This window comes from Plecotus auritus (assembly GCF_963455305.1).
Source record: "Plecotus auritus genome assembly, chromosome: 9".
In the NCBI taxonomy this organism is placed as follows: Eukaryota; Metazoa; Chordata; class Mammalia; order Chiroptera; family Vespertilionidae; genus Plecotus; species Plecotus auritus.
The window spans coordinates 9,459,799-9,475,363 of NC_137783.1; the positions used below are offsets into that span (position 1 = coordinate 9,459,799).

The window sequence follows — 15,565 nt, forward strand, 5'->3', positions numbered from 1 at the left end:
GGGCTGAATGTGGGGAGAAAAATGGGTGAAGGGGTCAAAAGATACAAACAGCTAGCTATAAAACAAATCATGGAGTTATAATGTACAGCATGGTGACTATAGTTAATAACACTGTACTGCATATTTGAAAGCTTTTGAGGGAGTATATCTTAAAACTCATTACATGAAAAAAATTTTTGTAACTAGGTATAGTGATAGATATTAACTAGATTTGTTGTGGTGATCATTTTCACAATATACACTAATTTTGAATCATTATGTTGTACACCTGAAACTAATATGTTATATGTCAATTAGACCTCAGGTTTTTTTTTAATTTCTTTATTGATTAAGGCATTACATATGTGTCCTTATTCCCCCATTACCCCCACCTCCCATTCCTGCCCCCACCCCCCTGTTGTCTGTGTCCATTGATTAGGCTTATATGCATGCATATAAGTCCTTTAGTAGACCTCAGTTTTTAAAATGCCCTCAAAGCATTTCAAGTAAGTATATGAACTATAAGGTTATTTCAAAATAGATTTGATAAATTATTTCCAAATTTTTTATTAATGTTCCTAGGAATTGAGTATATGTTAATATCCCAAGAAGAGAAAATAAACAGTGTCAATTCTTCTTGGAAATTTCTTATAAAATGATATTTTGATACCATATTCCATCTTGTATGGAAATATTTTCCATAAACTCTCTAGAAAATTGAAACTGTTTTCAATTTCTTCCACATATTTTAAATATTGATTTTAGTCCTATTAACCATTAGTGTATTATTTCAAGCAAGTCTATTCTAGAAAAATAGCATAATTCAAAAACTTAACTCACAGTGCACACACACATATGCACACACACACATACCCATGCACAAAATATACATATTTACAAATGTAGCCAATGTGTTGGTCTAGTGTTTTTATTAAGAGGGGTTTTTCAAGTTATGAAATAATAATACTTCAAAATAAATTATAATATATGCCCTGTTTTTCAGTATATTTAGTCATATGAGTTCTTCATAAGGTAATGCATTGGTTTACTGTACAAACTATGAGATGAGTAATACAGAAAACCTTACTACTAAATACACATACTGAATGAGTCCTCTACCAGTTCACTTTTGAAATCAGTTCCACGTTTACTTCCAAGATTTAGTAAAAGTAATGCCTTAAATTACAAAAAGGATTTATCTGATATTTATTTTACACAGCTATTCATTGCCAATAATTATAGTATTATCAGCATATTTCCATAATAAAAATAAGTATAGCTGTTACCTGCTGCATATATTTTTGTATTTCATCCAGAACAAATTCTACTTCTTTTGAAGACGTTAATGAAGCAAGGTTTCCGCTAAGATTATAGCAATAAAGTTTTGCATTATCGTAGCTTTCTCTACTGGTATTGATTCTGAGACAAGCATCCCCAATATGATTCCATCCTTCTCCACAAAGATGAGCTAGAAAAAAATTACATCTTAATTTTAGATTACCAAAAAACATGTGCATTTTTTCATTTATTTCAAAATTCTAAACAGAATTTCTGTATTTAAATAACCTTAACAATAAAATATTGTTAAGGTTATTTAAAATATTTAAATATGTAAATATACTGAACAAAATCTGTCTAATAGATTAGTACATAATGGGAACAGAAGATCCTAATTTTTTCTTCAATTTTAAACAAAAGATAAGGTATGGCTCTATAACATCTGTTAAAAAAGGCTGACTATTTGCTAAGTTTTCTCTGTAAGTCTAGTGTATTGGCATATGGTATCTAACAAGTAAAATGACTACTATATTACTATATTTATATCCTAATGTCCAATTTACAAATAATAAGATCACTCAAATAAAAATATAAACAGCATATAACAAAGCAATTTGAAAGTTATTCCTATAACTGTAGCTAATTGTCTTCCCAATCTAATTTCCATAGTCCAGGTATATTACTGTGACTTGGTTCTTAAATTCTTTAATTATAATTGGGGAGGGGGGGGAATTCTCATTTCATTATCCTATCTAATAAAAGAGTAATATACAAATTGACCATCACTCCAACACACAAGATGGCTGCCCCCATGTGGACACAAATGGCCGCCACAAGATGGCCAGCAGGGAAGGGCAGTTGGGAGGGACCAGGCCTGCAAGGGAGGGCAGTTGTGGGCGATCAGGCCAGCAGGGGAGGGCAGTTAGCGGTGATCAAGCCTGCAGGGGAGGGCAGTTAGGGGTGACCAGGCAGGCAGAGGAGGGAAGTTGGGGGTGACCGGGCCTGCAGGGAAGGGCAGTTGAGGGGGACCCAGGCCTGCAGGGAAGAGCAGTTGGGGGGGACCAGGCCAGCAGTGGAGGGCAGTTAGGGGTGACCAGGCCTGCAGGGGAGAGCAGTAAGGGGTGACCAGGGTGCAAGGGAGGGCAGTTAGGGGCAAACAGGCTGGCAGGGGAGCAGTTAGGCATCAATCAGTCTGGCAGGGGAGTGGTTAGGGGGTGATCAGGCTGGCAGGCAGAAGCAGTTAGGGGCAATCAGGAAGGCAGGCAGGCGAGCAGTTGGGAGTCAGCAGTCCTGGATTGTGAGAGGGATGTCCGACTGCCCGTTTAGGCCCGATCCTGGTAGGATCGGGCCTAAACGGGCAGTCAGACATCCCTCAAGGGGTCCCAGATTGGAGAGGGTGCAGGCTAGGCTAAGGGACACCCCCCACCCCCCGTCCCCATGCATGAATTTTGTGCAACGAGCCCCTAGTATTGTAATAGTTATGTACGGGGCCAGGTAGGAACCTGAAATATCAGGGGGAGGGCTCTGTGAAGTGCATGACTGCCTAGCCACTATGCTGTCTGTACACATGAAACTAACAGAATAACACTGACGGTAAACTGTAATTGAAAATTTTTTTAAAAAACAAACAAAATAAAATTCATTACAAATACATCCACCTTCTACGGTGTTTTGCCCCTTATAACATATTCAGGCCTAAAGGAGGTATATTATCAAATTCTCTCCCTGAGAAAGAGTGGCTGAGAGTTCAAATTAGGGCCCTGGCATCAAAAAATTAAGATGTACTGATAAATAGAGGGATGAGTAGACAGCGATCAGGGATTAAGCAGAGCTTTTAAAACGTTCATTGCAGAATCTAGGGTGTGGGTACTGGGTGTCCTCGCTAATATTCCTTCCATTTTTCTATATAGTTGAAATTTTCACTATAAAATGTTCAGGAGAAATATTACAACTTTAAATAAATAATATATTTAATTTTTTAATTATAGTCTCCAAAACAAAATAGTGAAAAGTGTAGCATTGTTTTACATTTCTGCAAATCTCTTTAATGGTGGTTTAATATAACTGTTTTCTCACATCTGCTTCTACATTCAATCTATTGAAATCATATATTGCATAGCTTTGGAAAACTCCATATTAAATGCATGCATGAGAATTTAAAATGCAAATAATATCTTTATTTTGACCTCATGGACATGCTAAAAGGGTCCATGAACAGGAGACTCTGTTCTTTAATAACTGCTGTTCTATTAATTTGGGTACCATGAATAAGACACAGTGCCTGGAACATAGTAACCCCGCAATAAACTGTAATTATCGCTTAGTAAGACTGTGTAAAACACCTTTGGTTTCATTTTCAGTCTACACATACAGCAACCTTCCTGTGTTCTAGAATCTGAAGTCCCAAATCACTTTACGGGAACAGTTTAAAAGTTAAATTATGGCTTTTTCTAATATTACTGAATCAAGGAAGGATTTAGGTATTTTTTGCCAGTCCCCACCCCTTTTTTTCCTGAGGCCAAAAATACCTGATAGACAAACTACACACGTGACAACAAAGCATGGGCCTTTGAGGCTAAACTAAGGCTTTTGTAGTATTGAGCATCAATCAACTCAGCTTTAGAGTTAAAGGGATAGCAGTTTATTTGGTAAATGAGTTTAGTGAGATTGAATTGCCACGTTTACATGAGATCAAATTAAAAAATGCAAATCACAAATTTTCATGAAAGAGTTAAACTGCTATAGCCTGGGCCCTCCCTTTAGGATTCACTTCCTTGAGATGAGTGGGGGGGAAGCACACTGCATATATACCCACCTGATTGCTCAGTAAATATGAACACAGAACAAGGAAGTTAGTGTACAATCAAATACTTCATTGTATTTATTGTACCAAACTTACTATTCTTCAAAATTATCAGCCTGGTCAAGTGGAGCCCTTACACCAAACCAAAGTCTTTTCCGGGGCAATGAGTATGTAGGGACTACAGAATATAACTTTGCTATGGTTTTTGAAAATCTCCACTGATAACCAAATCCCTTTCTTACTGAAGCAATATTCCTTTAAGTACACACATTCCTTTCAGTCAAATAGGATTTTGGCCCAGGATTTACTCAGTCTTCTTAAAGAGACTAAGTATTTTTATTGACCTGTGTGTCGATTTTAGAGTTTAACACTTAGAAATCACTATTACTTTCAAGTTTAGTGTCACCTCACTACTGCTTCTCAAATCCTGCCCAGTGCATTCCTACTCTCTAATTTTCTCAAAGTGAACACACCTAAATATATCACTATTTAAAAACACTTCAGGTCAGTATGTAAACAACATTTAAAATTTGAATAAGCAAACATTCCAACATCTCAATGGTACTTTTAAAGCAATCTAATTTTTACTTAATTACATGAACTTGTAAGAAAGACATGCATCCTGGGATGGAATTTTCCAATACGTTTTAAAATTGAATAGGTTCAGAAAATTTTTATGAAAAAATAAATATAAAGCATGGATTGGGAAAGGCAAAATATTGAACCGATATAGAAAACACAGTTAGTAGTTACTTCTGCCTTTATAAGACATGCAACTCTGAGCAGGTCACTGAACTAGTGCGCATGTCTCAGTTCATCTGTATAACAAGAACATGAAAGTGGTTAAATACCTATATTAATTTTTAATTTTCTGATCTTCTCTTGTATATTTAAAAAGAATCATAGTTGGGGGTCTATTAAGAAGAGTGTTAACTGTAAAAAATAAATTGAAATTGATTTTTAAAATAAGCTTTGCTCCCATTTGTACAACTTAGATTCCCATTAAATCACATATTTATTATATGTTACAATTTACAATAAAAAAGCAGTTAGTAAAAAAATAGTTCCCGGAATTTAAAAAAATGGCAAAAAACAAATCAAATATGTCAAAATATCAACATTTGTTCCAATTTGCCAATCAATAGGAGTGCTTATTATTTTCTATGCTAAGATATAAATTTTCAAAACTGGAAGAGAATTCTGATCAAGTCAATGATATAAAATTAATACAAGAAACCTTAAACATCTTAAAAGAATTGGAAGCAAATGTACAAATATTCTTGTAGAAAAAATGCTATTACTACTCCAATATTATTGTTTACTAGAGGCCCGGTGCACAAAATTCGTGCACGGGGGTGTGTGTGTCCCTCAGCCCAGCCTGCACCCTCTCCAATCTGGGACCCCTCGAGGGATGTCCGACTGCCCGTTTAGGCCCGATCCTACTGGGATTGGGCCTAAATGGGCAGTCGGACATCCCTCTCACAATCCAGGACTGCTGGCTCCCAACTGCTCACCTGCCCGCCTTCCTGATTGCTCCTAACCCCTTCTGCCTGCCAGCCTGATCACCCCCTAACCACTCCCCTGCCATCCTGATTGATGCCTAACTGCTCCCCTGCCAGCCTGGTCACCCCTAACTGCCCTCCCCTGCCAGCCTGGTCACCCCTAACTGCCCTCCCCTGCAGGCTTGATTGCCCCCAACTGCCCTCCCTTGCAGGTCTGGTCCTTCCCAACTGCCCTCCCCTGCTGGCCATCTTGTGGTGGCCATCTTGTGTCCACATGGGGGCAGGATCTTTGACCACATGGGGGCAGCCATCTTGTGTGTTGGAGTGATGGTCAATCTGCATATTACTCTTTTATTAGATAGGATAGAGGCCTGGTGCATGGGTGGGGGCCAGCTGGTTTGCCCTGAAGGGTGTCCCGGATTAGGGTGGGGGTTCCCTTGGGGCGTGGGGTGGCCTGGGTGACGGGCCTGTGGTGGTTTGCAGGCCGGCCACACCCCCTTGGTGACCCAAGTGGAGGCCCTGGTATCTGGGGTTTATTTATCTTCTACAATTGAAACTTTGTAGCCTGGAGTGGAACCAAGCCTTCTCTGCTTGCTCCGTGGCGGCAGCCATTTTTTTTTTGGATTTATGTATCTTCTATAATTGAAACTTTGTAGCCTGGAGTGGAGGCCTGGGCCTGCCAGGGTGTGCGGAAAGCTTGGCTTCCTTCATCGCCCGGGGCAACCCTAGCCTCCTGCTCTTTCCAGCTCCGTGGCTGCTGCCATTTCTGTTGGGATTTATGTATCTTCTATCATTGAAACTTTGTAGCCTTGAGTAGAGGCCTAGGCCGGCAAGGGCAGGCGGAATGCTTGGCTTCCTCCATCGCCGGGGAAACCCAAGCCTCCCTCCTGCTCTCTGTGGCCGTAGCCATCTTGGTTGGGTTTATTTGCATATTTGCTCTGATTGGCTGGTGGGCGTGGCTGGTGGGTGTCATGGAGTGATGGTAAATTTACATATTACTCTTTTATTAGATAGGATGTGCTACTGATTTAATTTTAGAAAATGGAATATTCTTACTCGAAGCTCTTTAATATAATGTTACTCATCTGTGGACTGTAAAACTCATTTACCAAACTGGAAATTTCACCTGGTAAAGCCTGGCATTCCTGTTGTCTCTGATCCCACTGGCAATTCAAGTTTAGTGAACAGCTTTTGCAGCTGGTAAGTTTGTTACAAATCTGCTCATTTCTCACATGGCATTTGGTGTAGTTTTTCACAGACTAGAAAGTTAAAAGATAAAACGTTATTTTTCACCTTTATACAGCAATGATTCTTAAACCTCAGTGTGTATAAATTACCTGATGAACTTTAAAGTACAAATTTCTGACTCCTGAATCCTGCTCTACTTCATCAGAATCTCTATTTATTTAATTATTTATTTAAACCACAGTTCTTGGAATTGGAAGAGTGCTTATTGAAAAAAAATGTGGCAAATTACATAATTTGAAACAGAAACCATCTAATGAAAACATTTTCTATTGAATTTGATAACAGACTTCCAATTCAATAAATAAGATCAATAGACAAAGTCATTTCTCTTAATGATCACATGAAAAAATTCTAAGTCATAATAAAACTATCATGCAAATCCCTGGGAAAGAAGTAGAAATGGTAAGTAGTAAAACTTAAGAGATGCCTTATTAGCCGAAACCAGTTTGGCTCAGTGGATAGAGCGTCGGCCTGCGGACTGAAAGGTCCCGGGTTCGATTCCGGTCAAGGGCATGTACCTTGGTTGCAGGCACATCCCCAGTGGGAGGTGTGCAGGAGGCAGCTGATCGATGTTTCTCTCTCATCGATGTTTCTAGCTTTCTATCCCTCTCCCTTCCTCTCTGCGAAATATCAATAAAATATATTTAAAAAAAAAAAAGAGAGAGATGCCTTATTAGAATTCAGTACAATTTAAAAAGATAAATTATTATCTCAATAACAACCTAATTTTACTTCCACAGGCCTAAATACTGGTTTTGGTTAGTTGATGTTTCTCCTGTATTTGTCACATTGCCTTTATCCAGTCTGCAAACAACCTGCAAAAGTTACGCTGTGATCAATCCTAATATAGAATGTGACCATATTTCAGCTAATTCCAGCACCAAAAGGTTAAAGGTTAAAAAGAAAACAAACCAGGCAACACGAGAACTTTGGTGGTAGCTCCCTACATACACCAAGATTCGGACGTTCACCATTACCAGCATCTGTGGTAACACCGACCCGGTGAAAATCAGACACTGAAATTTTCAGTTTAGCTCTTCCTGTAACTCTTCTTTGAGAAAAACTCAGAGAGGACTTACTGCTACATCCTGGCCCCATTTCTACTTTTGTCTTTCTCTGTGCTTGCGTACAAATGCGTGCCTCAGGCTTTCTCATAAAGGAAGCTAAATATTTCTTTTCAGCCGTGAAGTTAACAGTTAAAATTTAGTTATAACTATCCCACATATAAAAACAATATAAGCAATTTCCAACCTCTTACATACTTTAAATATCACCCCACCAGTCATCTCCATTCCAAAGATGTTGATTCCTTCAGAGCAAATTACATATACTATAAGGTAACATAAAAAGTACATAGAAATTCATTTTTATCTTTATTCATCCTTAAAATATAACAAAAGATACAATTTTTAAAATCTCAAATGACTTTGTGACTTTTACTCAACCATCATATTTTCATTAGAAACATATTAACTTTTTTTGTCATTTACTCTAATTCATACCTTTTTTGTTTTCATAAATATACAGATCTTAGTGTTGGTTTATATGATCATTATAGATCCAAACATTTGCCCCCTAATTGAAGCGAAATAAATTTACCTGAATAATCTGACAAATAGAATAGCCTATAAAAATGACAAGGGAATAGCTAAAGAACATTGTAGAATAAGAGAAAGAATACAGATGAAGGCTGCCCTTAGAATATCAATGGTATAATTAGAATCACCATCCAAGTAACTATACTGCTCTTCATTAACAACAATATAGTCATTTATTGGCACTGAACCAGTACAATAGATGAAACTACATTTCAATTACACACAGCACCAATTTAATCAATTATGGAAGGAAGTTGCCTGTTATTCTGAAACATGGCTGACATTTTTGGATCTAATGAAGCAGATGTACGTACATTATAAACCAGACTATGAGGACTAACCACTACTATATTGATCTTCACTCTAACATAATGTAAATTCAAAGTGAAAATATGTGAGAAGTAAGCAGGCTATCTGAACTATTAGAGCATGATATATGCAACTTGCAGTAAATATGATTAAATAATGAAGTAGAATTTCAATAGACATCATTTACACTAAAATCTCATAGACCTTTCTGTACTCATTAGTATTTGGTTTAACTTCATCACCAGACACTGTGATAAAACTGTCTAAAAGACACATCACATCAAAGTCTAAATTACAAGTGAGGACCATCTGCTCACTTACACTACCTCACCCACTGCTTTCCTTGTTAACACATTATTATCAAAAAACATAAAGCAAAAAAAACAAAACAAAACACTTTATAAAATGAATATTCTTGACAGCAATTTATTTAACAAAATTTTTTAGATATGCACATTTGTCACTTAGTGTAACTCAGGTTTATTCAACAAAGCTATAAATAAAATCTGCTTGCAATTTTTATCTAATAACATTCTCCAATTTAGTCCCTTATGCTTGACTTGTATTTCCACATGACTCACTGAAATAACTCATTAGATGAATATTAATCCAAGTATAAAAAAAATAATTCAAATTTTCAAAGAAGAGTCATGTCATATTAACATTAAACAAATAAAATTGATGTATTGTTATTAAAGAAACTTACATCACTGGAATGTATGCAGGGTGGGACAAAAGTCAGTGTAAAGTTGTTTGTATAGAAAATAATACAATAATTAATAAATAATACAAGAATAAACTCCATGTTTCACATACTCACAACTGTAAACCGACTTTTGCCCCATCCTGTATGAAAGCAAAAGGATTCAACCCAAAGAGTCAATAACTGAAAATTTTCCTCCATTTTAAGTTGTGAATAATATTGTAGAATAGAATCATAAAACTTAATGTTTTAAAATATGATTGGTACTAGAGAAAAATTATAGATGATACAGAAGTTTTTATTTGGTTTTCAAACTCTCTTTTCTTTACCTTTTACCACTACCTGCTATCTATAAAAACAAGTTGATACTTTTGTTGATTAATACAAATTCAGAAAAAAATAATATATATTGTATTTCGTTAAAAATCTGTATGCATGTTATTTAGTGATTTAAGCTACAGCCCAATTTGGGAAACTTTAATCCTATTAAATATACTTTTTAATTCTTTTAAATTTTTTCTTTCAATTTGCTGATATCTACAAAACGGGGTATTTTTTACTACCCACTTAAAAGGTAAATTTTTGCTGCACTTAATCAATTTTCATCTGCCATAAATATTAATTTTTGATTTTTTTCAATAGTCTACCTACAGTAGGATTTCTCAATCCCATCACTATTGACATTCTGAGCCAGAAAACTATTTTGCAGAAGGTCTGTTCATGCACTGTAGGACATTTAGCAGCATCCCTGGGTTCTACCTAATAGATGCCAGTAGCAGCCTCAGTGAACTCATAACAACCCAACATGTCTACACACATTGCCCAATGGCCCTTGGAGTTCAAAACTGCCTCTGGCTGAGAACCACTGATCTCAAAACAGATGAAAGGCTAACAGCCAGTGTCAATACCCCAGGTTAAACTTACACACAAAGTGTATCAACAAAACACTATCCCATACCACTGTTAATGCATATCTGCAAGAACCCTCTGGAAATTATTTCAGATCATTACTTGCTCATATAATCCTATTTCCATCACAAAAGACAGCATTTGTAGTTAATAGTCCTTTTTTAATCAGCTTTGTAAGAATTTTCCCAGTCTCATCCACGAGAAGAAGTTAGTTATTGAATTTAAAATGGACTCTACACTGACAACGCCGAGCAACAAACTACAGAGTGAACTGACAGCATCCTGAGAGCGATTCCCTATGTTTTCCAAGTGCCTCAATGTGTAAAGTGATTTTTTCACAGTGCGAATAGACGGTAAGCGAATGATTATAAAGCAGCACCGTTAACGACGTCACCCGTAAGTACTGACCACACTGCAGTTGCTGTGGGCTGAAATGCACTTCTTGTCATCACACCACTGACACCCGTTGGTATTGGCAGTGCAGCTGGCGCAGTCTGCGTATCTGTAACACCTGTCCTCAGAAGCAGCTACTACACAAGCGGGAGACAAACACATCAGGATGAAAAAAAGAAAATGTCACACGTCTCAATTCACACATTTTTAACATCTGTTCAAGAACCATTAAGACATTTTTAAACCGTAAATATGACCATCAATATAAAAAAAGTTCAATATGAAGTCAACTTTGTAGTTAATTAATTGTTACAGGGTTTATATACCTCCTGCCCTCATCTTAATTACTTAATCTACCAGGATGCTATAGCCATTTAAAATGTATACATTATGGAGGAGGGAGCAAAGACTCACGGGTAATTTTGTGAGCAAAATATATTACTATGGATAAAAAAGAAAACATTACAACAAATACTGTTTATCATTCTTCATAAAGATATTTGGAGACATCTGAGTTAAAGATTAGCAAAATTTAAGAATACATTTGTTAATTGTAGCATTGCAAATGTACAAAACTCACCCATTTAAAGAAATCTGAGCAATTTTTATCGTGGTCATTCATTTATAAATAATATTTACTAGTAATTTTTCATAAGTTAGATTTATTTATTCAATATTTTATACAAAATATTAAACTGAAACATTCATCATCAAAACTAAAGAAAAAATTTTAACTTCATAATCTGGCATGGCAATAATTCAGGAAGAAAAAAACAATAGCAAATGCATAATAAATTACTTCATTTTATTTCTTTGAAGCACACGGTATTTCCTAGAAAGGATTATTTGAAATCATTTTTTATTTACATAGGAAAATAATTCATATATATGATCATGTTATATATAAAATATTGATATGTAATATTATATGCGGAATTTTAAAAAGAAAACTAAAGATAGCTAATAAAGGTTAAATTATTAATTGCTGTCTAGTTCAAACATTAGATTCCTAATCAGAGGATTATACATTTTTTATTTCTGAAAGCTACTAAGGTACTTCTTATAAGCAGGGTACACTTCTGCTTCTAGGCAAGTGGAGAAGTTCGTGCCAGAGACTGGGGAAAGGAAAGGAAAAAAACAACATTTACCTGTTTTAGGAGGGCACTTTGCTCTAAGAATATTATTCGTATTTCCAGATTCCCAAGATTCACAATAACTTTTATTCCAAATACATTTAATCCCTGGACCAGCATTTTTACAAAGTTCTTCATTTCTAAAAGCCTTGCAATTTGGAGGCTTGTATACAAGGATATCATTAAGGAGTACACTGGAAAATCCTCCAAAAATATACATGGACCTAATAAAAACAAAACAATAATCTTAAAGAAGCAATATTAAAGTTTTATAAATAAATTTACAAATACATTGAACATTCTTTTATAAGATAGGAAACTATTTTTTTATTTTTTTTTAGAAATAGATAACCGCGATCCTAAATAATAAAACCCTAATATGCAAAGCGACCAAAGGGCGAAACGGCTGGCGGAATGACCCGTCGCTATGATGCCAGGGGGCAGATGCTCCCTGGTCCGGGACAGCTCCTGTGTTGAACGTCTCCCCCACCTCCCAGAGGGAGGCAGTGACAATGGGGGACAGGGCCGGACAGTGGGTGGAGCTAGGCCACCAGCAAAGGCGGGTGCCAGCAGTGGCCCCCTGATCGCCCCGCCTGCCAGTTGTCCCGCAAATGGCCCTGATCACCTGCCAGGCCTAGGGATCTTACCCTATATATTGGGAACAGTCTCTTAGATTTAAAAATTAAAACCTGGCAAGGCTACTCTAACACTGAAAAAAAACAGGATGATGCAGCAATGACATGCATGGACTCTGACTTGCACATTTTGCAGTCAGCCCTGATTCTGACACTTATAACTGTGTGACAAAGCCAATTACATAACTTCTCTCTACTTCAGTTTTTCCACCCATGAGATGGGGAAAATGGTACTACTGCCTCAGAAGGATCATGTCATGTACTACTTTTATAATCAGGGCAAAAAAATGTAGCTGCCCATACAACAGCAAGATGCCTTTCACCTGTATGAAAAGTATGGTCACTGGTACATGCAGCGGTCCTGGGTTGCCGGTTTAGGCCTGACATCCCCTGTGGGGTCCTGGATTACGAGAGGATGTAGGCCGGGCTGAGGGACACACACACAAACCCCGTGCACGAATTTCATGCACCAGGCCTCTAGTATATAGATAATAAGGTACTTTAGAATTGTTATCTAAAATTATAATTTTTAAATATATAAAATTTAGAAATTAGATAAGGAGATCTTATTATAGTGTTTTGCAAACCCCTTATAAAATTCAAAAAAAAAAGCCAACAAGAGTAGACCTTGGCCAGGAAGCCAAGTGGGTTAAGAGCATCATCCTGATAGAACAGGGTTAATGGTTCAACCCCCGGTCAGGGCACGTATAGGAGTCAAACAACAAATGTATAAATAAGTGAAGCAACAAAAATTGATCTATCTCTCTCCCTCTCTCTCTTTCTCTCCCTTCTTCGCTCCCTCCCTAAAATCAATAATCAAAAAGATCAACCAAAGACTTATATGCATACATGTAAGCCTAATCGATGGACACAGACAACAGGGGGGTGGAGGCATGAATGGGAGGTGAGGGGTAAAAAAATTTTTTTTCAAAATTTCAATTTAGAAAGGAAATCCCAAACAATTACTGAATTAGTAGTACCAATGCCAAGAAAGTTTTGCAGTCCCTCACAACAGTATTTTCATTTCATTTCTTTTGTATTCTTTTTAAATGCTTCAAAAATACCTTTTACTATTTAAGAGAAGTAAAATAGAAATCAACGAAACAATTTTTCAACAGAGAAACCTAGAGGTCATAGGTTTACACTCTGAATTTCATTTATTACTATTTTGAAAGCCAACTGATATCAGTTGCACAGTTTCATTGTACAGCAGTTAACTTCTACCTGTTTTTAGTATCATATTGGGGAATTTTTACATAATTTGAGTAAAATGGTAATAAAATGAACTTATAAGCATGTCATTATGAATTATATATTTAAGCTAATGAATGAGCTAGCATATTTTTACTGTTACTTGTGTCCATATTGCCAAATTTTTGCCAAAGAAATAGAAAAATCATACTAACTTATAGGAGGAAGGTAGCTTAATGATCATCCAGTCTAAATTCCCAGTGGATTTAAGAATATTAAAGTCCAAAGAGGTTAAGAGACGTGTCAAAAATCATGCATTAAATAATGACAGAATTAAAATGAATTCTTCTCAAGATCCTTGCTCTCTTCTATAGAAATATGGGACTAGCCTTTCTATCAATTCAGTTTGATCTTTTTTAAGGAGGTCATTCATTATCTGATCTCTGGAGAAGAGAAAAAAGGAAAGATGACTCTTTTCTAAGTATCTGAAGTTTTGTCTCAGAACCTTTCCTTTGACAACTCCCCTACTCCTTAAATATATTTAAACAAAAGGGAATGGAGGATATGGTTAATGATCCAAAAGGTACTCCACGGTACAGTAGGGATACATAAAATCCAAAGCCATTAAGTACAAATGATATCTTTTAAAAGAATAACAGAATATGGGATAGTATAACTGATAAATGTATTTCTTTTACCCATTAATGACAACTGCAGAGTGTCCAAATCTGTTGACATCTCTATGAAGATTTGGTTTTGGTAATATTTTCCATTCATCACAAGCTAGAATAAAAGAGATAAAAAACAAACAAAAGGAAAATGAAATAAAAAACAAATTAAGACAAAGAATATACAACAATCACTGGCCAAATTAATGATATAATACCTAAAGTTAGGAAGCCTCTCATTAATTTTTCATAACCTATAATTTAGCATTGTTATTAAACTAGCATTATTCCTTAAATAAAAATGACTTTTGCCTACAATTCCCAAAAATAAATTAATATATGATAATAAATAAAATGAAAGGTAAGAAACTGGGTATATATTTTATATTGGAAAACAATTTTAATGACATATTTTTACCAAATAAACCAAGGGTCATATAGTAAAATAATGCATGAATGTCAATACTGGGTAAAACTAATAGAAAGTTAAATCACTAAATCAAACTTTACATACACACATACAAACTTAAATAGAATATATAATATTCAGTGAAAGAATATCTAAAAACAGAATCATCAAAATGAAATATTTAGTATGGAACCACATAAGACCCCAAATTGCCAAAGCAACCTTACAAACGTAGAAGAAAGCTGAAAGTATCATGCTCCCTGGTTTCAAATTATTTTACAAAGCTACAGTATTCGAAATGGCATCGCACTGGCACAAAAACAGGCACACAGTCAATGAAGCAGAACCCTAAAATAAACCCACGCTTATATGGTCAATTAATCTACAACAAAAGAGGCAAGAATATACGACTGGAGAAAAGACAGTGTCTTCAATAAATGGTGTTGAGAAAACTGGACAGCTATAAGCATAAGAATGAAATTGGACCTCTTTCTCACACCATTTACAGAAATGAAAGACCCAAAACTATAAAACTCAGATAAAAAAATAAAGGTGGTAAAGTCTTTGACAACAGTCTTAGCATTAGTGGAATTCTGGATCCTATGGTAATTCTGTTTAACATCTTAAGGAGCCTCCATACTCTTTCAAGTGGCTGTATCATTTTGCATTCCAACCAGCAGTGCACAAACCCTTGCACTGTGGGTTTGATTTGCATTTCCCCAATGATTAGGGATGTTGAGCATCTTTTCACAGCCAGAAGAAGTTCTAGCTGACGTAAGGGGTAACTAGAACAAATAATGGAGGGGG

General features: G+C 36.1%; 1 protein-coding gene across 4 annotated transcripts in view; it reads right to left on the reverse strand.

Annotated features, from left to right (window-relative positions):
* The window catches only part of ATRNL1 (attractin like 1), a 485,649-nt gene that overhangs the window by 385,321 nt on the left and 84,763 nt on the right, over nt 1-15,565 (reverse strand). For 2 of the 4 annotated variants that reach the window (XM_080641695.1, XM_080641693.1), the window contains exons 11-15: nt 14,380-14,464; nt 11,871-12,079; nt 10,738-10,859; nt 6,689-6,821; nt 1,266-1,447 (exon numbers count right to left, since the gene is read on the reverse strand). In XM_080641695.1, coding sequence (XP_080497821.1) covers nt 1,266-1,447; nt 6,689-6,821; nt 10,738-10,859; nt 11,871-12,079; nt 14,380-14,464 — 731 coding nt within the window. The remainder of the gene's footprint in view (nt 1-1,265; nt 1,448-6,688; nt 6,822-10,737; nt 10,860-11,870; nt 12,080-14,379; nt 14,465-15,565) is intronic. The other 2 variants (XM_080641694.1, XM_080641692.1) reach the window with 1 other exon arrangement.